General features: G+C 38.1%; 2 protein-coding genes across 5 annotated transcripts; both read left to right on the top strand.

Annotated features, from left to right (window-relative positions):
• Positions 1–430: 430 nt before the first annotated feature.
• On the top strand, positions 431–1,717 carry LOC135636465 (aspartic proteinase CDR1-like). Its single transcript, XM_065148154.1, has one exon. The coding sequence runs from the start codon at positions 431–433 to the stop codon at positions 1,715–1,717; it is 1,287 nt and encodes a 428-aa protein (XP_065004226.1).
• A 195-nt stretch (positions 1,718–1,912) lies between these two features.
• On the top strand, positions 1,913–20,997 carry LOC135581052 (ATP-dependent DNA helicase Q-like 2). Of its 4 annotated transcripts, none has more exons than XM_065146731.1 (20): positions 1,913–2,038; positions 3,890–4,110; positions 5,521–5,667; positions 5,752–5,967; positions 6,919–7,023; positions 7,134–7,238; positions 7,330–7,452; positions 10,486–10,574; positions 14,268–14,304; positions 14,383–14,416; positions 14,997–15,045; positions 15,108–15,185; positions 15,258–15,327; positions 15,523–15,589; positions 15,699–15,752; positions 16,982–17,089; positions 18,122–18,204; positions 18,881–18,959; positions 20,251–20,465; positions 20,535–20,997. In XM_065146731.1, the coding sequence occupies exons 1-20, from the start codon at positions 1,972–1,974 to the stop codon at positions 20,730–20,732; spliced, it is 2,145 nt and encodes a 714-aa protein (XP_065002803.1). In that variant the 5' UTR covers positions 1,913–1,971; the 3' UTR covers positions 20,733–20,997. The 4 variants fall into 4 exon arrangements, with proteins under 4 accessions (XP_065002803.1, XP_065002802.1, XP_065002804.1 ...); XM_065146730.1 differs by having other exon boundaries at positions 14,993–15,045; positions 15,262–15,327; XM_065146732.1 differs by lacking the exons at positions 18,881–18,959; positions 20,251–20,465; positions 20,535–20,997 and adding an exon at positions 17,344–17,467 and having other exon boundaries at positions 14,993–15,045; positions 15,262–15,327.
• The last annotated feature ends 320 nt before the right edge of the window (positions 20,998–21,317 follow it).

The following is a 21,317-nucleotide window of genomic DNA, read 5'->3' as shown; positions in this document are numbered from 1 at the left end:
CAATCGACCTGGAAATTAACATAATCTCATGTGTTTCAATTTGAAACACATGAGACCATGTGTTTCAATTTCTATTTCTATTTCTTCCCCGTAACAAAGGGACCAACCGGTTCAATTTGAAGGTTCAAACGGCAGCACGAATTTTGATGTGTTTCCGGTGGACGCCACCGGGTCAGATAAGGATATGCATATCCTCGGTGTCATGGAAAGATACTGGCCTTCCCGTTCCGACCCTTCCGTTCCATTCAGCGACCGCCGCGCGCCGCCCACCGGGAAACAGTAGGTGATCTGTCCCTCCGGATTCTTTCCCCAAATCAGTTTCGGACAGCTCTTGCTTCATTATCTCCGACGATTCCCTTTCCCCTCCCTAAAAATACCCCACACCATCTCAGTTCGCTGCATTCTTCCTCTTCTCTTCTTCTTCTTCACCATGAAGCCCATTGCCTTTGCCATCTTTCTTGCTGCTGTCGCCGCGGGGGCTGCCGCAGATGGCTTCCGTGTCGACCTCATCCATCGTGACTCGCCCCGGTCCCCGCTGTATGATCCTTCATCTACCGCCTTCGACCGCGTGAGAGCAGCGGCCGAGCGCTCCGCCCTCCGGCCATCGCGCGTTGCACGTGCCGGCCTCGCCGCTTCCGGTGATACCTCCATCGAGGCCCAAGTCCTTCCCGACATCACTGAGTACCTCATCGAGGTCGAGCTTGGTACCCCCAAGTTTAAGGTCGTCGCCATCGTCGACACCGGCAGCGACCTCATCTGGGCCAACTGCAAGCCTTGCACTCAATGCTACGAGCAGACACCGCCGCTCTTCGACCCCAAGGATTCTTCCACCTACCGCGACCTCGCATGCGATTCGCGGCCATGCAAGGAGCTTCCCGTGTCGGGCTGCAGCAGCAACTCCAAGTGCCAGTACCAGTACATCTACGGAGACGGATCGCAGGTCGTCGGCAATCTGGCGAGCGAGACCTTCACCTTCACCACCACCGGCTCGAACACGATCGCCATCCCCAGTATCACCTTCGGATGCTCTCATCAGAGCGGCGGCATCTTCAGCAAGAGGACGGGTGGGCTCGTGGGACTTGCACCCGGGCAGCTCTCCCTCGTCTCCCAGCTCGGTTCCTCCATCGACGGCAAGTTCTCCTACTGCTTGGTTCCCTTGTCGCAGACTTCCGCCACCAGCAAACTAGTTTTCGGAGATGGTTCCGGCGCCTCCGGAAGTGACGTCATGACCACGCCCCTCACCATTCAAGATTCTTTCTACTATCTAACTCTCAACGGGATCAGCGTCGGCGACACAAATATCTCGGCGACCTCTCCTACTACTTCCGGATCACCAAACATCATCATCGACTCCGGCACGACGCTGAACATTCTTTCCCCCGAAATGGCATACGAACTGGGAAAAGCAGTGAAAGACATAGTGAATCTCCCGGTCGCCAACGATCCCGAACTTTCCACCTACGCAGCGTGCTTCCACGTCAAAGGTTCTCGCGACTACAAGTTTCCCGACATCACCTACAACTTCGAGGGGGCGCCATTGAAGCTGGGCCCGTTGAACACCTTCCTAGAGGCGGCGCAGGACGTGGTGTGCCTGGCGGCGTCTAGCTCCGTTGATCTCCCGATCTTCGGCAACGTTGCGCAGCAGAACCTCCATGTTGAGTTCGATCTGGTTGCGAACAAGCTCTCCTTCGCTCAGGCCGACTGCACCAACTTCTAAGCTCACCTCTTCGTTGAATGTAGATATAATTATAACTATAGATATATGATGTAAATGTAGATTAATAATGTAAGCCGGTGATGTATCTTAGGAAGCTTCATTGGGCCGCCCGGTAACTTCAGAACGAGACAGCCCAAGTGACAGATATGTGGGCCGAGAAATCGAAACCCCACTGAGTTGAATTGAAGCGTGAAGGTCGCTTCCCAAACCCACCGCGGCAACCTACGGTGGGCGCCCGAACCTCCCTCCATTGGATGGAGACCGCCGACGTCGTTGCGGAGGAGCTCCTCTACGTCGAAGCTGAGCTCCAGGACGTTCAAGGTATCTTGCTTGCCTCCGTTGCACCCTCCACCAAGCGAGAGCGAAACCCCAATCCCCAAAACGAAGAAATATAAGGAAGTGGCAACATTTAGGGTGTTCAAGAAGGAACACCGATTTAATCGTCTTTCTGTTACGCGCTTTTCGTGACTTCGGAATGCTGTCGGTTGTAGCCTACAATTCTTGGATCAATCTGGTGAAGAAATTGAGAAGAGAAGGGGTTTTGATGCTTCTCATTGGTCGAGCTTCTTGAACCCGCCGTGCAGATTAATTAGTGGGATCGATTTGTCTTCCCCTAATCTGAATGCTTTTCTGCTACTAATAGTTACTCGTTCTACCTCCGTTGCCTTTCATCTCTCGCGCTGTCTTGTCGCTTTTCCAGAGTTCGGGTTCGGTAGGGGCAACAAGACGCTTTTCCTCGGAGAAGATATTGGAGCGATCATCAGCTCAATCTGAGTCGGGATTTTTGCGGTTTATTTCTTTTTTTCTGGAAGATTTCGGGTAATGTAGGTTTAACATTTTATTCGAGGGGGATGTGCTCACAGTACCTGTTGTTGGCGTCAGTGATTTTTTTGCGTTGTTTTGGTGGTTTATGTGCCCTAGTTTTCCGGTTTCGGTGTCTTTGTTAGGATCTTACCCCTGCAACCACGGTCAAAATTTGGAGGCCCTATTTATACAAGCAAGCATTTTGGAATCTTGAGAGTAAAAACGCATCAATAAAAGCAAAATCAGTAAAAGCGGTTGTTCTCTTTTCTTTTCCTGCCCTGTAGATTTCTGAACTTCCATTATTTCCAATATACTGAGATCACTAAAGCTACTTCTAAGAGAGACAAATTATGAACATGAAAAGCTCAACAGGGATGAAGATGCTAGATGTAGGCATTGCCTATTATAGGCACTGCTATCTTTCCCTTATTGTGCTATTACAAGCTTTTTGTTTATCTTTATTTATTGATTTGATTGGGTAACTCAGTCACTGGTCCTTGGGGATCCGAAATTAATCCTCTCATATGCAACTCATCTGAGCACTGTCAAAAGGAACACGTACAATTATTATCTGGAAAAATGGTCTAATGTCTACTTAGATGATGGTTTGTCAAGAACCACAAATAGAATAGAAAGGCTTATATTTTTTTTATGGGTTTTTTGGATTTATCAATTTCATCAGATGGTACAGGCATGTGCTTAGTAGGCTTTCGGATGTGGTAGTCAGAAGAGGTGAAAAAATTAATATTAGTGGTAGTAGAGGTAAAAGAAGACCTAAAAAAACCTTAATAGAAACTATAAATAAAGATATAAGCACATTGAACTTAACAAACATATGACTTTTTATAAATCTCAATGGTAGCAAAAGATCTATATAGTCGATCCCAAAATTGGGACTTACAGTTTTGTTGTTGTTATTGTTGTCTTTGTTTGTTGTTATATCAACTTCATTTCGGATCCTCTTCTTTGGCATTGGTCATACATCTTATTTCCTATAGAATTTGAATATATTGATTAAGTAAAAAGGAAAATTTGAGAAATGGTCTTCAATGGAATTGTGAAAGCTGAAAGCAATTGTACTATTAATTAGGTCTATGTTATGTTTTCTTGATAACATATTCATATAGTGGGGTTTTAGGCAAGATAAAGAAAATTTTGTTCCTCTTAAAATAGTGAACATGGAAATTGGTACATCGAACAAAACTGTCAATATATTTGGAAAAAAGCAAAAAAAACTTAAAAAATCATACAGGTTCTCCAAGGTCTGAAACATATTGTATGCTTCCTTCTTATTGGAGCATGCTTGAATAGTTGTGTTGAAGAATGTGGATAGTGACTCACTCATTTTTCGGATTTTGCCTTTTCCAGACCAGATTAAAGCATTACTTGATCGCCAAGAGGGTTTGCACAAGAGACAATCTGAGCTGAAGGCCTTGTTGGAAGAATGTGAAGCATCAAAAAGTACAGCACAAGTTGATAGTTCTGTTGCCACAGATGATTGGTCTGCAGATTTTGAATGGGACTCTAGAGCTGAGGACATTCGATTCAATGTCTTTAGTATCTCTTCTTATCGAGCAAATCAGCGAGAAGTAAGTATATTGTTGTAGTGCAGCCACATTTAAATGATTAAGGTACTTGCTTGTTTATGCTAGTCGAGCATGAATGAACCAACTATTCAAGTTCAAGAATCATTGATGTATTGGAAGAATTGAAATTATTCATCTGAAAATCACACTTAGAAATACAAGATTCTTTTTTTTTTCCGATTTGTATAAATTGTTAAAACATTGATACAGATAAGTGATATCAATATGACACAATATGGATAAACTAATATGTCAAATTTTAGAAAACAAGGGGTTATAAGACAGTGATACAAATACTTTAAATATATAATATTCTACATGAGAAAGAAAACCATTAATGTCGGTGCCAAGCCCGAATGAAAATAAAGGTGAAGGGTTGTGTTAGACCACTTAATAGCCAACATGAATCTGCATTATAACTTATTCTATGTTGTCATCTGAAAGAGAAGACATCTTCACTGCCCTGGTGATCCAAGTATGAAGGTTATCCCAGGAGATTGATCCAACAGTCAGGATGTAGTGCAAAATAGCCAGTGGTTCATGAATTGTTTTCGATTGGTGCAGATAAAGAAGTTAGATCAAGCCTATAGGATTAGGCTATTAATATTACTTATAGTGACACTTTAACTCAAGGGGTTAGAATCTTATATATGATGATTAGAAGAAGGTTTTACATAATTTGTTGGAGGATACTAAGTGAATAGAGGAAAATCTAGAGAGGCTAGTAGTTGGTATAATAGAAAAGATAAGCTTAAATATGGTAGAGATATTATTGTAGATAAGAATCTTAATGACAATGTTATGCAAGTGAAAAGAGTTGGGGATAGATTATAGTATTTAAATTTGTATTGTAAGAAGAGATTTTGAATATGATAAGTACTTATGACACTCATATTGGACTACTTGAAGAAACCAAGAGAGAATTTAGAAAAAAAATGATGATTTTATTCAAAGAGTACATTTGATTAAGAAGTTCATCATTGTATGAGGTTTAAATGGTCACATAGGGAGTAAATAAAAGGTACAAAGTGGTCATGTTTCATGAGTTAATAAACATAGCATTAAAGTGTCTTTGCTGGTGTGTGCCTGCATGATTTTTAGTTTTTGGCAATATACTAACATAACAATAGGTGCATGCATAATATATAAATACATATCCCATTTATAAATCCTAGCATGTGTTTGGCATGTGATTAACATGCTGATGGTGTGGGTTGACATAATCAAATATCCTGTCAACGAGGCAAGCATATCTGATATTCATTGGTTGGAAGCTTTAAAGTTTAAACTACCTCCTCTTTCGGGTCAAGCTGCTAACAACCCTTAGATTCAAAGTGCTGTCAAAATCTTGAATCTATTAGTTAAAATGTTTGTCTTATTGTAAGCTTATTTAGTGCACAATTTTCCTACCAGATTATTAATGCTGTCATGAGTCGGAGAGATGTTTTGGTTATAATGGCTGCAGGCGGTGGCAAGAGCCTCTGTTACCAACTTCCAGCTCTACTCTGTGATGGGGTTGCCCTAGTTGTCAGTCCGCTGCTTTCGCTTATCCAAGATCAGGTGCCGTTTGTTTGGTCAGAGAAATTCAGTTGTTATCCAGTTCAGTACTTCCAGTACTTGTTAATTTACATGCCATTTTTTCAGGTTATGGGACTGACAACACTAGGGATTCCTGCATACATGCTAACGTCAACGACTAGCAAGGAACATGAGAAACTTATTTACAAATCCCTTGAAAAGGGAGAAGGAGAACTTAAAGTATTATATGTGACGCCTGAAAAAATTTCAAAGAGCAAGAGATTTATGTCTAAGCTTGAAAAGTGCCACCATGGTGGACGTCTTTCACTTATAGCAATTGATGTGAGTAATGGTTTCTCTTATGTTCTTTAAACCTTTTCGGATTACTTTAGTGGATTTTGCTAGACATTTTTTTACTTTCCTTAGAGTCAGTACTTATTATGTCTTTTTAGAGTCAAGTTCAGAACCAAAAAGATGAATAACAAACAATCATGCCTTTGTTTCACTATGCAGTGGGGCTTACCTTCATCTAATGGTAGTTGGGCTCTTATGTTGCAGATTGCATTGTACACAATCTATTGGACAATTTAAAGCCTTAAAAATATTTAACTTGCCCAGACAAAACAGATTTTTTGTGTTTATTGCTTCTTGCCTTCAGCATTTAATAATCCTTTTTAAATTCATTAATGCCATGTAACTGATCTCTGGGATGGCTGTGATAGTTGTCCAGAATAGATTAATTTAAAAGGAATTATGCCTACATAATGGTACTGGGAATAGATTACCTTAGTTCAGGAATGTGTGTCCAGATTACCTTTATTCCAATAACAACCTTTCCAGTGTCACGGTACTGGGAATAGATTGTCTAGTTATGGTGCCTAACCAACTGGATAGCTCATTCTATCAAAACTCCAATGTAACTTGTACCATTTGCTACTTCATTACTTGTTCCTTGCTAAGGAGAAAAAGTGTAGGTGGTTTAATTTTTCATTTTTTATGCTTGAACCAAATGACCCCTTGATCTAGGAGCGACAATGATATTGAAGGGTAGGTGAAAATCAAAACCCACTAAGCTGTCAGTTGTTCTCAATTTGCTCCAGCTACTGCTGGAGCACTTCCTTTTGATAATAAATATTATGATTTGCTCAATATGAGCACCTTTTAAGCATTCTGCATTAGATAGTTACATTATGATAATGATTTTTTTTAAAGTAATAGCGTAATTATTTCATGCCTTAAATGTGTTTTCTTATGTGCTCATAGTTGTTTCTCGCTGAAAATTTCATCTAACAGGAGGCACATTGCTGTAGTCAATGGGGCCATGATTTTCGGCCTGATTACAAGAATCTTGGAATCTTGAAAATTCAATTTCCCACTGTTCCTTTAATTGCTTTAACTGTAAGTTTTTGCTTGTGATGTTTACCTTTGAAATTTTATGGGTAACCTGTTTTTGAGGAAAAACCTAACTGTTTGTCTTGACTCTTAGAGTAATAATTTTTGTTTTATAGGCAACTGCTACTTATAAGGTTCAAGTAGATCTGATGGAGATGCTGCATATTCCCAAATGTGTCAAGTTTGTCAGTACCATAAACAGACCTAATCTCTTCTACAAGGTGTGGCATGTACACACCATTATGTCATGAGTTGCCTTTGTTGCATAACTTGGATTATTTTATGATTTATGATGAAGCAGTTGATATACAGGTACATGAGAAGTCATCAGTTGGGAAGGTGGTCATTGATGAAATTGCAGATTTTATACGAGGTTCATATTCTAAGAATGAGTCTGGGATAATCTATTGCTTCTCCAGGAAGGAATGCGAGCAGGTTTGTGGAACTGTCCTATTATATTATTCACTTTACATCTGATTCCTAATGTTTATGTATAAACTAAAAATCTTTGTTGCACCCCAACCAACAGAGGGCTCACTTTTCAATTTGATCAGTGTGATGCTGCATGCTGCCAGTCATATAGGATCAGCCATTTATGCTTTTTATGAGAAAGATTTCGACTGCCTGTTATTTTGCATTTCAAATGCAACCCAATATGTCAAAAGAAAAAAAATCTTAGATCAAACTGTCATTACTTGTTTAATCAATAGATGATTCTCTTTGGTGATTGGTCAGAAAACCATTTACGTCTGGGTCTATAAATTTTTGATTCAGCTATTTGTTACCTTAATGACCTGTTAGGGATGAGTTATCTTGTATGCATCTTGTTTACATTTTCGAGGCACTTCTCAGATGTTTTACATCACTTTTTTCATTATATATAAAAGAGGTGTGTATATTTTAGTTTTAGATATGATGCCAACTCATAAGGATAAAATCCAGATTAGTTTTCGGTGCCCTAGAAGTCCTAATTTGGCGACACAACATGGGTTCTCGAATTACTTAGTGAAGATGGTCACTGTTATATTGGTTTTTACTTGGACAATAAATTTATCAAGTGCAAGTAGCTTTTCTCTGATTGATGACCCCTTTTATTTTTCTGTTTCCTTTGTGTTACTTTTTCCTCCTTTTTTACTGTCCCTATGATTTTTCTTGCCAATTTCTTCTGGAATCATGCTACATTTTTGGCAACCATCCTTTGTTTTGTTTTTGTCACAGCTGCATGTTAAATATTCATATTTATTAGATCACATGAGAATTTTGCTGTACAGCAACTAATCATCCATCAATCTGATCAGAAGGCAACTGTATTCCTAATTGCCACTTCCAATTTATACTAGTGCTGCAGTGAAATTATTTAAGCTTCCAAAATTTCCAATTTATCCTAGTTCTGCGGCTTCCAATTTGGAGATGTATAAGCTAATGGGTGTTTATCAAGTATCATATACATTTCAGTAGGTTTCATCTTCCTAACATAAGGTTGAGTTTATCTTACTGACTAATACTTCTTATCTTGGTAGATAATTTGGCGGAAACTAATTTTGCTTCTCTAAAGTAGTATTTTATTGATTAAGTGAATATATGGTAAAAGGCTTTGCAACTCCTTTTCTGGTCCAGACAATAAAAACCTATGACAAATCGATTCTTTGATGTGGATGCTTGAGTTCGGATTATTTTTAGTTGTTTCCAACTGAAAATTAAGTGAAGCAGAGGTGGTTTGCGTCTGGTCACTCCATAATAGTTTTAGGTGAAGCTGCTTAAATTGCTTACCAATTTGTTTGAAGATTGAAGTTGAAAGCAGTAGTACTTCACTAGTAAAGTCATCTAGAGGTTATTGTTCAATTCATTCTGATATCTTTTAGTTGATTAGATTGCTTTATTTGGTGAAAATCTGCAAGGACAACTTGTCTATATTTCTGCATATGCTACTTCATGTCCGGCCATAATTTATTTTCAGAATCACGAATACAAATTTAGTAAGGAACATCAGCGTATCTGGCGCATCAGCCTTGTGGAGTGCTTGTAGCCTTAATTAGGTTGCTTTATTACTACATCCTGCATTTTTTAAGTCTTTTAGGCTGTACTATTATGTGATTACATTGTACTTGAATTTCATGAGCAAACCAACTAGAAATAAGGATTTTTTTTTTCTCCCAAAGCGAGACCTTTTTTCTTTTTTACTTATGACCAACCAGTTGTGGTCAGTCATAATCAGGAATCCTTTAGAGAAATAAGAAGACCTATTTCTTTAACTTTATTGTAACTTCATTTGGGTAAAGAACTTCATTTATAAATGAGGAAATAACTTTAGCTAAAATCTTGTCGTTTTCTTCAATTATTAGAAATGACAATAATTTTTAAAGCAACACATGAAATTATGGCACAGGCAATTAAATATCATACCATTGTTGAACTTGATGACACATCCGTGGGTGGCACAAGCACAATGGGGCATGTGTAGTAAGTACTAAGCACTAAGATTTAAAATCTTAATATTGCATTGATACTGGTCGGCAGCTGGACCAGTCTGGTACCGATAAGGATCAATGTACCAAGCAATCAAGTACCAACACTCCCTGAATGTTGGTACCACCCGTGGGAGAAAGGGAGAGAAGAGAGGTGAGGAGGCAAAGGAGATGATGAGGTGACGATGTACATGGGAGGACAGTGGCAATGCGAGGAGGAGGCAGCAATCACAGAAGAGAACAGCTGGATATAGAGGCAGATGCAGTGGTTGGTAGCTGTCAACATTTGTTTACAGTCTTTCCCTAGCCCATATTTAAAACACTCAAAAACAGAAAAAAGAAGTCTCAGAACTGACACTAGGAGGTAGGTTTACCATCCGGTATAGTTTCGAATCGGTTATGTTATTGGGTTATATACTCAGTAAGGTAACCTTACCTATGGTACACCCATTATCAAACTGGATTAGGTGAAACTGTACAGTCTGCATACTGGTCAACCATCAGACTGTTAAATATTTCAGATATTCTTGCTACTGGTATTTAGAACCTTACTATTTGGTGCTGTACATACTTAAAGAATATCTGGCTAGGATAAGGATGTCTTGTGAAACTTGAAACCTTTATATGTATTTGGATATACTGCAGTTATTCTTGCTACTTATCCAAAAGTCCATATACCAGCATAAGCAAGTTACATGCCATTGTATTGCATATACTCTCTGGATCATGACTTTCAGTAGAGGATCGAGGTTGCTAATTGTGTTTCTGTATAATCTTACAAAGCTGACACTGTTGAACTAAATTTAACAATGTTAAGGTGAGTAAATGTCCTTGTATATATATTCTGTTTCCATTATTTTCTTTTACATGAATGGTGATATTGCATTTTTGGGATTTGAATCCTTAATTATGCTTCTCATTTTAATATCTATGTCTGAATTTTTGTGCTTATTAATTTCTTTATCAAAGTTCATAATGTTCTGCCATGCTTATCATGGTATAGGTTGCAAAGGAACTGAGGGGACGTGGAATTTCAGCAGATCATTACCATGCTGACATGGATGTAATTGCTCGTGAGAAAGTTCATCTGCTGTAAGCTCCATCATCCTTAACAAACTACTTATCATCAAAATCACACATTTCTCTTCCCTCTCACCAAAAAGGAAAAAGAATACACAATAAAAATAATTCCTCTTTCTCTTTGTCAATCTGTGCAGTATTTTTGAAAGACTGCTCTTTTAGTTGGCCTGTATACACCAGTAGGTTTTCAATTACTTTCTGTGGATAGGGTGGAAGTGGGATGTGAGACAGAAGCTGTAAAGAGAGAGTAGAGCAAGAGAAGCTGATGGTGACTGAACATATAAGAAAAAGATGATACCTCAGAACCTTACCAATAAATGGGACTAGTAACTTTGTTTGTTATGCTTGTTTTCTTATGGTGGTGATAGATATGGCCATCTTTCTCACAGTGATTTAAAAAGGCGCTCGCCTAGGCGCTCGGGCGAGGCGAGGCGAGGCCCGAGCGCCTCGCTAATCTCCCAGGCGGCACGCTTCAAACAGGCGCCGCCTGGGCGCTCGCCCGAGCCCAGGAGCTGGGTGCTTCGGGCGAGCACCTGGGTTAACCAAGGCGACTGAACCAGGATTTGAGGTCTGGTTCGGTCCTAGTTCGATCTATGATGGCTAGTTGGTTCAATCGAACCAACTAAAACTGATATAAGTGACAACCGAACCCTAACCCTCGCCACTGCCGATCCCGATCCAGCTACTCGTCGCTGTCGCTGCTCGCAAACGTTGCTGCTGTCGTCGCTCGCCGCTGTCGCCGCTCGCAAACGCTGCCGCTCGCGCCTCCCGTTGCTCGCCGCTCCCGCTCCTGCTCCCGCTGTCATTGCTCGCCGCTGTCGCTGCTCGCAAACGCTGCCGCTGTCGCCACTCACGCCTCCCGCTGCTCACCGCTCCCACTCCCGCCACTCGCCGCTGCCGCTTCCTCTTTTCTCAGTCAGCAGGCTCAGCACCCCTTTACACTTCCTTTTAACAGTATACGTATACTGTATACTGTTAATATTATTATGTTTATTTGAAATGATTAATTTTCAATACTGTTAATAGATTAATAATATATTATTTTGATTTTAATACTATTAATTTTTATTTATTTGAAACTTTTTGTTAATGTGACATTGTGATTTTGTATCTTAGATTTTCTTAATTTAATAGCATATTTTTATTTAAAATTTTAAATAATTATATTTATTAATTATATTATATATTTTTATATTTTAATGCCTTGCTTCGCTCGAGCGAGCGCCTAGCGCCTCGGGTGTTTTTGGACCTTGGCGCCTTTTGGCACATACCGCTTTTTAAATCACTGCTTTCTCACTTGTGCATTATCTATGAGTTATGCATCTCTAGCTGTTCTTTGAGGTCAGGATCTAAAAAATGCTTAGATAGGGGTCTGGATGGATATATGGGGAAACAATTAAAATGCTTAAGTTAGATCTGGGAAATGTATTAAATGTGAGTGGTAGAAATTTTTTCTAGGAAGAGATAATGGAAGAAAGATTCATGTACCTGGAATATCTAAGTTTTTTAACTTTATGGTTTAAGTTTATCTCCAAGCAAGGTGTCAAGGGATGATAAATTTGGACTTGATGTGGTCACTTGAGTTTGTAAAGGGAATGCTAAGTCATGTGATCATGTATAAGAAGAAAAGTGAGCTGTGTTACATTAGAAGTGATCTCTATCACCTATGGTTACTTTATATATATATATATATATATATATATATATATACTCAAGATAGTGAAAAAAGTTGATTAAACAAATGGATGTAGAATATTTTCTATGCGGCAATGCGTAATGTAAATGTTGAATTGGTCCATGGTCTTTAACCCACATTAGGGTGTCCCTGCTCAAGACATGGGCTTTACGAGTAGTGATCAATAATTCATCGATGATGGAAAGGCATTTTGACATTTGAGAAAAACGAAATAGTTCCAGGTAACTATATATACCTTGTCTACTATTTCACCTATAGTTCTTCATTTTTCTTGTAGAATACATAATGTTGAATACATAATAATATAATATATATTTTTAAGCAATATAATCAGTGATTTAAAAAGCGCTAGGCGTTAAAAGGCGTCACGGTCCAAAAATGCCCGAGGTGCTAGGCGCTCGCCCGAGTGAAGTGAGGCGCTAAAAATTAATAATATTAAAATTAATAGTATTAAAATCAAAATAATAGTGTTATACTGTATACAATTAACAGTATACTGTATACTTTTAACAGTATATTGTATACTATTAACATTATACTTTTGATTTCGAAAGAGGAGAAGCGAAAGAGAAGAGAAGAGTGTAAGGAAAGACCGAGGGTGTTGAGAAAAGCGGGAGCGGCAGCGGCAGCGACAACGGCGAGCGACGACAATGGCAGCGGCAGCGGGAGCGAGAGCAGCGAGTGGCGACAGAGGCAGCAACAGTGACGAGCGGCGACAGTGGCAGCGACAGCGGTAAAAACAAGCAACGACGAGCGGCAACAGTGGCAGCGGCAGCAGCAAGCAGCGGGAGTGGCAGCGAGCAGCGTGAACGGCGAGCAGGGTTAGGGTTGGGGAAGTCGCGTTGATATCAGTGCTTTAGTTGGTTCGATTGAACCAACTGAAGCACCGGAGACCGAACCAGACCTAAACCGCTAGTTCGGTCGCCTGGTTTAACCCAGGCGCTCGCCCGAAGCGCCTGGGCTCAGGCGAGCGCCTAGGCGACGCCTCTTTGAAGCGCGCCGCCTGGAAATGAAGCGAGGCGCTCGGGTCTCGCCTCGCCTCGCCCGAGCGCCTAGGCGAGCGCCCGAGCGCCTTTTTAAATCACTATTATAATGTTGAATACGTATTATAATATGAGATAAAAAAGATAAAGTTCCTTTCTTTTTCTACTTCTACAATTCCTTGTTTTTTCTTCTCTCTCCCTTTTCTTGTCCCTCCAATGATAGGAGCAGTGCGTCATCAAAGGTGATCTAAACAGGTTGAACTGAGTATTGATAGATGGGCAGTGGGACCTACTCCTCTCCTCTCTTTTTTATTCTGTCTTACACTTCTCTTCTCCTCCAGAGGTTTTCCGCATCTCCTCTACCTTCTTCATCTTCACTGTCTGTTTTCACCTCTTCTCCCTCAACCTGAGCCCCACTGGGGGTGTTGCCATGTTGGGACAAGTTGATTGATTTGTGACAGGGTGATATCAATTGATGACAGAATACATCAGAACTGATATGATTTGAGCTCTTAAGAATCATCAGTTCAGTAGAAATCAGCTAGTTGACATGGTATTATTCTGGCTTGCTTGAATATCCATCCCTAACAGAGACAGACGGATAAAGTCTTGGTTGACAATCTTTCTAGTCGAACCAATTGATCTATTGTGGTTATCATGACAAAAAGAAAGGTAGGTGATATGATTGAATAGGTTAAGGCTTTCTTTTTTACCTTTAAGTTAGTAATTTCTCACCTTGTTGCTGGATGTTCTGCAATTGTTTTGGCAGTTGACTGCTTACTAAGTGAAATTTTCATCGATAGGTTTTCTTTTGGCATGATATGGAAGGCATGTCAGGTGGCTTACCAATCATGATTTTGTGGACATTTGAAACTAATCTAGTACTCTTGTTGATACTTATCCAAAATTCCAAATTATGCCAAACTTGTTTTTTCCAAACTCCTTCCTATTTAATAGGTTGTATGCATTAGTTACATTGTCATCTGGGTGATCATACCTGACCTTATCTCTACTTTTGTTGGGCAGCTGGAGTAAAAACAAACTACAGGTTATTGTTGGCACGGTATATATCCTTGTGGTTTCATATTGCTTTTTATCGTCATTTAAGTGAAAAACCCTGAATTCATTGATAATATTGCAGGTAGCTTTTGGAATGGGCATCAATAAGCCAGATGGTATTTTTTCAAGAAATATATCTATACTATATGATAAATTTCTGATTATCCTAATTTTGTTGTCATAGTTGTCAAGAGCCATCTTCCTGTCATTGCTTAGTTCTTAACTTTTTTTTTTATAAACCATTTAAATGCCTAACAAAGGCATGTAAGATACTTCCTCTAGTCATATCCTTTCATCCACTTATCAGAATTTTGATATCATCACATTTACTAGACTGAAACAAGTATGAAAATTACCTCATGAATCAAGTTCCCTTGCTGTATATTGATGAGCTTTATGCTCATAGAATTACGAACTTGGGATCTCTGAATATTATGCTTGTGTTAACGTGCAAAATATATGCATATTTGTTTGCATGTGCTAAAAAGAATGATGCATGAGAGTTGATTTTACATAATTTGAATGGCATCAAATGACACTTCTAGTATACAACTTCCTCTTAAAGTAGTTCAAATCTTACATGGATTGTTTTACTCTAAGCCTTATATATTTAGCTAGAATTCAAAAACTTTTGTTGTACCAAAATACATTTATAAGTTGCACTATAGCTCATTTTTCTCAACTATATTTAGTCAGGTTTGTTATTCATCATAGCCTCAGTAAATCAATGGAGACATACTATCAGGTAATCTCAACTAATCCTGTCTCTTGTATTGTGCAACATCTCCATTAATTTTGTCTTCTTAGGAGAGTGGTCGAGCTGGGAGGGATGGACTTCCTTCAGAATGTGTTTTATATTATCGACCAGGCGATGTTCCTCGTCAGGTGAAACTTGTGATTGATTTGTCAAGCATCATACTGTTTTTCTGACAACTAAAGAGTCATTATTCTTCCTAGCCAGAGTACGATGGTCTTTTATGAGAATGCTGGCTTGCAGAATCTCTATGATATCGTACGATATTGTCAGGTGGAATAAATGACATACATTTCCTTTTCTATTCAAGTTTCATATAATTTTATTTAAACAATCAATTCACAATTTACCTAGTTTTCAACTATCCTAATTATACTTTTGGCACTGTTCTGACAGAAAGGAAATGGTTTTGTTTCTGTTTTGAAAAAGAATACTTGAAGGTTTCTAATTCTACATTTCCTTTTATAGTCTAAAAGAAACTGCCGCCGAGGAGCTTTCTTTCAGCATTTTGGGGAACCTATACAGAACTGCAATGGTTTTTAATATGCTTTCTGTAAATTGCAGTACAATTGCCAATTTAAATTTCCTTCAAATAGCTATATTTTGCTAACAAGCCATACTTATCCTTGCTTTTAAAACTTCAGGGATGTGTGATAATTGTGCATATGAAGCTGAAGTTAAGGAGCTAGATGCAACCTGTATGTGGAAGATTCTTTATCACTATTTTCTTTAATTATGCTGTCCTATGCTCTGTCTTTACACTCAATGCCGTTTTATGTAACTCTTTTGTCTGCTATGGCTTTCCATGTTAGATAATTGATTGAACATTAAATTCATCTAATTCTTTTATATTAAAAAAATAGAAAAATTGAGATTAGTTGATAAAAAATTTCCACTTGTTTACGCATTATTCTGTGCCTGTTTAAGAATTGGTTACATGCTGCAGACTATCATCCTCTTTGAGCTTAATATCCTTGAGTGGACTCCACTTTTGAAGCTCTAATCTTGCAAATAGTTCATAATTTGAGTATTTCATATGCAAGTGTTATTCTTTCTCACTAATATGACATGCCATGCTCATCAAGTGTTGACTGCTTACTTCATGTGTAAACAAAAAAATTCTGCAGTAATAGTGGATTCATTATCCAACTTGGCTTTTTGGATTGCTTAAAGCATAAACATCAGAAGTTTTATTATGATAAAGGAAACTGTACACGATGTTAATGGTAAGAAGATCTTCTGAATTTGAATCCAGAATTCACTTGTATCATTGTACTATCCCAACTCCTAATTTAGGTAACCAAGCATCAAAGGTTTTTCAATTTCAGTTATCGATACCATGCTGGTCCATGGTTGGACTGTTACACCCTGGCGAGAAGGCATGGGTTTTATGGTCAAAAATGAAAAAAAATGGGTTTATCACTCGTTTACCAGACTTACCTAGTGATAAGGCCTGTACCACACGTGGACTGCCTGAAATTTGGTGGTTCACATGCTGATTCACCCTTGGAATTACAAATATTGTCCAGTAAGTACCCATCTGGCCGAATTTGCATTCATTGCAAGGAACTGCTCATCATATAATAAGCATATACACTAGTTTATAACCAAGAGAGAAGTACCAAGGGAACATATGTCCATATTGAAAATGGACCTAAAAGCCTGTTGTAGATCAATTACCTACAAAGCATGATAAAAAAACTAACGGTTTGAATAAGTGACAGCAAACAATGATTTTCTTGTATGTGTATCACAAAATTATCTTTGTTTTTACAGTTTTGCTATATATCACCTGATAATATCTGTTGTGCCTTACACAATTTGTTTTCCTTGTGCTAAAATGCTGAAATTACATGATTTTTGTACCATTTCTATCTCCAAGCAGGGAAGACATATATTTGCTGATGAGTTTGTGTATTCTGTTCAGATCATGCTAAAGTGATTGTTTCATTGTTACATGAAATACAAGAAAATGACCAAAGAGCAACAATGTTGCAACTGGTGGAGAGATTTAAAGTGAAAATCAAAGAATTGGGTAGGTCCACTTGAAAAAATCATGCTTTCTTTGTTCATATTTACATCCATCTGATATAACCTATATTTTTAGTTAAGATCAAACATGGCATCTGAGTTTTGGTCAAAATTGTAGTAGTACCATAATTTTGCAATCTTTTCGGTCTTTTCATCTAAGTATGATCTGATTGAATTTTCTAAATGGTGAGGATATCTTGTGCACATCAAATTTTTTTATGGTTTACATTTTAATTTTTAGACACTTTACCAATGCAGAATTCGGAACAATGATAGAGTTTGTCCTTTACGACTTGGGTGACCAAGATTTGAGTCATAAATATCATCTTTATTTGTAGAGATAAGGTTGTGTACATTGGCCTTTTCCAGGTCCTGCATTGAGGTGAGCATCAAGTAGTCCCTGTTAAATTTTAGTACCTGGGTAATCAGAGTTGCAATCATGAAACTGCCTTCTCTGTTTGTAATGGTTAAGGCAATGTACATTATCAGGCGACTTGTGCACTAGGTTCACCCTCTTTTACTTTATAGAATCTGATCTCACAATTAAATTGAAGCCTAAGATAATTCTGTACAAGGACAATGTATCATAACTCAGATTGCTGTATACACTTCTCATTTAAGCCAACATATATTTGTGTCTGCTCAACCTTATTCAAGTTGGTATAATTTGTGGTAAACAAAATTGATACCCCATAATTTAAATAGATAAAGTGGTGGAGGCATTGAATTTCTAAAGCATGGTTAGATATACCGAGTACGTAGTCTAGTTCTTTAAAATGTTTGTTTCTGATTAACAAGGGAAAACTTAAAATGATATCTCTGAATCACTTAACTACATTAATTTTGGTCAGCAGTCCTGCACTGTGTTTTATATATGAGACACATTTCAACTGTTTGGTCAATTAATTTGTATTTGTCATCAATTATTTATTCAACTATAGATGTATTGCACAAATTTTCTTCAGCTATGTTTCTTGTATTCATTTAGATTATTTGTTGCATAAATATTTCAGACTGCTTATTACAATATGATCAGGTGACTCCATTCAGCCAGTTTCTGATCTCAAGAAGGAAGAACTTGAGCAGTTAATAGTTCAGCTTCTACTAGAACATGTCTTGGTAAGATGATTAATTGGCGCATTCTTTTAAACCATTTTACAATTCCTTCAAACAATAATGAGAACCCCAGAAACTGAGACATGAGAGTGTACATGTTTTTTGTTGAATATAGACTGAACCTTTTCCTCACATATAGAACAACCTTTTTAATCTAGTTTCATTTTTTGGAGTTGATGCAATTTAATACTAAACAATTCTGCTTGTTTTATGCTCAAGTGCACGTGGATATGCACACTGGAACTCCCATTAGATAAACATCCTATAATGGGTAATATATTTATTAAAACGTCCGGTCATTTCATTGGTAAGGGATACATTACAAAGCTAACTCTAGTATTTGCAAACTTTAGAAGATCCTTTTGGCAAAACGAGTGAGTTTAGCCAACTACACCAGGGTCTTATTTGGTGAGCACTGTAAATTTTTATGGTCAAGGGTGTTATGAGACATGCCTGCTTATACAGACATGATTGTGTAGGTCTCTTCAAGTCAAAACATTTTACTAATATTTCATACCTGACTTACTGCAAATCTAGTTTGAAGTCTAGACAAATAAAACTTTCGTCTCATTTGTGGAAGAATGTTTTTTTTTTCTGCTGCATTGTTTTTGGACCATGTCAAACTAATCAAAATTATATCTAGTATTAATCAGTTACCATTATGACTTTTTCTGTACAGAAAGAAGAATTTCAGCACACAGCATATACAACAAACTCATATATCGCATTAGGATCGTTGTCTAAGTTGGTATTGCAAGGTGACATCTCTATCACTTTTTAGTCTTTTGTTCCTTTTCTTTTCTATCATAATCACTGAGTGACACTTTCCCCTGAAACTAATATAGTTGCATGGATCATATCTAGTGTGATCTAGACAGGAAATGACCCTACTTGTCTTGCACTAAATCACTTGACTGGAGCCAAATTGTAGATTAATCTGACACAGATTAAACACTAGTTTGTAACTTTGACTGGATTAATCCGAAGCTTGAATTAGATGTATCTGACCTATGAGATGGATAGTATAGTGAATAAACCCATTAAAGGTGTTGGAAATTCGGACAATCTTACTAAAATTTAAGACTGAAGAAAACTGTGCTCATGATGGAAAAGAAATTAACTGTTTTGCGTGGATGTCTTAGATTCTTTCATGTTCATTTGCTGCCAGCTATGTTTTCTCATGCTTATTTGCTGTGAATTAGGTTTTCTTGTTTTATTTGCTTCAGAATGGGGTATCAAATGAAGTAATTATACAGGTAATGATCAAAGAGTTGAATATGATTCTAACTAACGATATGTAGTAATCTAATAACTTTTAATGATTTTAGAGATTCTAGAATCTAAAGAAAATTAAATCAAGCCTTTAAGAACTTAGCTGCCACTGCTGGAAACCTCACCTAATGTAGTGGGTATTTTGAACAACATGGACTCTCTAGTCTGCATTATGAGTTATATAATAAATTTCACAATTAAATTGATGTGGGACGAAAAGAATCTAATTTGAGCATGTGCAAGTTATTCTTCAGGGAAGGAAGTACCGATCTTTCATCTTTCAGCTATCTATTACAAGGCCTTTATTCAAACAGCATTGTTTACTTCCACTTTGGAAATTGTTTTAGACTGGATGACATAATTAATTAAAGTAAAAGAGATCCACCCATTAGGAAGTTGGCATAAATTTATAGGTTCGATTGTGAGAGAATAAGATTTTTTTTTCCTATGATGTCTTTTTCATTGATTTTAGTCGATCTGAAGTATCTCAAATATAGTAGTAGGTTTGCACATAGGGAGGGTCAATTATAAATTGAAGTAGCCATGTTAGTTATAAAATAGATGACACCATGTACATTTGGGGTTGAGCAATGTATTGCGTAAATGTCCAAGGAAAGACTAAAAAGTAATTGCATGTTCTCTGAGCTGTACCTATATGTTGTATATATGTTGTATAAATGCAACATATAGGGAAGAAACCTGTAATGGATATACAACATTTATCTATATGTTGTATTTCCTTGACTTGCTACCTAATGTTGAATTGCTACATCATAGGGAAGAAATCTGTTATGCTTGAGATTTGTACTAGGCGGCATGAAGATGGCATGCCAAAAAGTGCTAAGCGCGGCCGAATGTCTGAATTGGAAATCAAGCTTGATGAGCTACGCAAGGAGCTGTCCTCAAGTAACGAGGGAATGCTGCCTCATGCTATTCTATCCACTCAGCAAATCAGCATTCTGAGCACCCAAAAACCAACATCCATAACACACGTAAGACCGGTTTACTGCTTTCTAAATGATACTATATTATATTTATGTTGTCCCATGTTGACCCTGCAGCTACAAAAGCTGATTGGGAAAGTCAAGACAGAAAAGTATGGGAAGAGAATTATTGAGCTGATCGAGCATCATCTGAAATCCGAGCAAGTTGATGATGATGTGCCCGGTGCAGCTAGCGGCAGTAAGAGGACGCAAGGCAATAAGAAGCAAAAGAAGAAACATACCGTTCTGATTGAAAGCAGTGAAGAGGAACAATGATATGAAAAGAACGTCGAAGCACATTATTACTTATCTATCTTGCATTTTGGAAAGTAATCTTACATATTTGACTCGGGGAGGGTCGAGTAAAGACGCATCAAGGATTCTGCTTATGATCCACAGCTCTTAGCCGGTCAAAGAACAACTGGATGATGTGCTTTAATAGTTGTGAGAGTCCTACTCGTATTTATTCAAGTTACATTTTGTTAGACTATTCTTTTTCTGATTACTAGTAATCGTAACAATTTTTGTTTGACATGTTCAACCTTTGGCGTCAGTAGTATTACTAGGAGCTAAATTTTCCTCATGAAGTGTATAAATTTGCCTCTTGAAATTTGTGTAATTAAAGCCCTTTAAACTGTACGTTCAATTATTGTGGCACTGTATAAAACTTTCTACCCCTTCTGAAATGCCTTCAGCTTTTAGCCGCTGATATCCAATCACAAGAAGGGCGGTAGTGCTTGGCGTACACAGTTGAGTGCGCAAACTGTGAAAATTACGGCATCTCGTCGTTCATACAAATCCGGTATTTCCAGTGATTTTTCTTCTACTAGCAGTATATTGCAAGTATATGTTACCTATAAA

Source organism: Musa acuminata, chromosome BXJ3-4 (assembly GCF_036884655.1).
Source record: "Musa acuminata AAA Group cultivar baxijiao chromosome BXJ3-4, Cavendish_Baxijiao_AAA, whole genome shotgun sequence".
NCBI lineage: Eukaryota > Viridiplantae > Streptophyta > Magnoliopsida > Zingiberales > Musaceae > Musa > Musa acuminata.
This window is presented reverse-complemented; position numbering and strand designations above follow the sequence as displayed.

What these genes read in the sequence shown, in the direction of transcription:
- LOC135636465 (XM_065148154.1), top strand. Translation starts at nt 431, where the DNA reads ATGAAGCCCATTGCCTTTGCCATCTTTCTTGCTGCTGTCGCCGCGGGG.
- LOC135581052 (XM_065146731.1), top strand. Translation starts at nt 1,972, where the DNA reads ATGGAGACCGCCGACGTCGTTGCGGAGGAGCTCCTCTACGTCGAAGCT. An exon ending in ATATCGTACGATATTGTCAG is followed by an intron (nt 15,328 to 15,522) that starts GTGGAATAAATG and finishes TTCCTTTTATAG; the next exon opens with TCTAAAAGAAACTGCCGCCG. An exon ending in AGTGAAAATCAAAGAATTGG is followed by an intron (nt 17,090 to 18,121) that starts GTAGGTCCACTT and finishes CAATATGATCAG; the next exon opens with GTGACTCCATTCAGCCAGTT.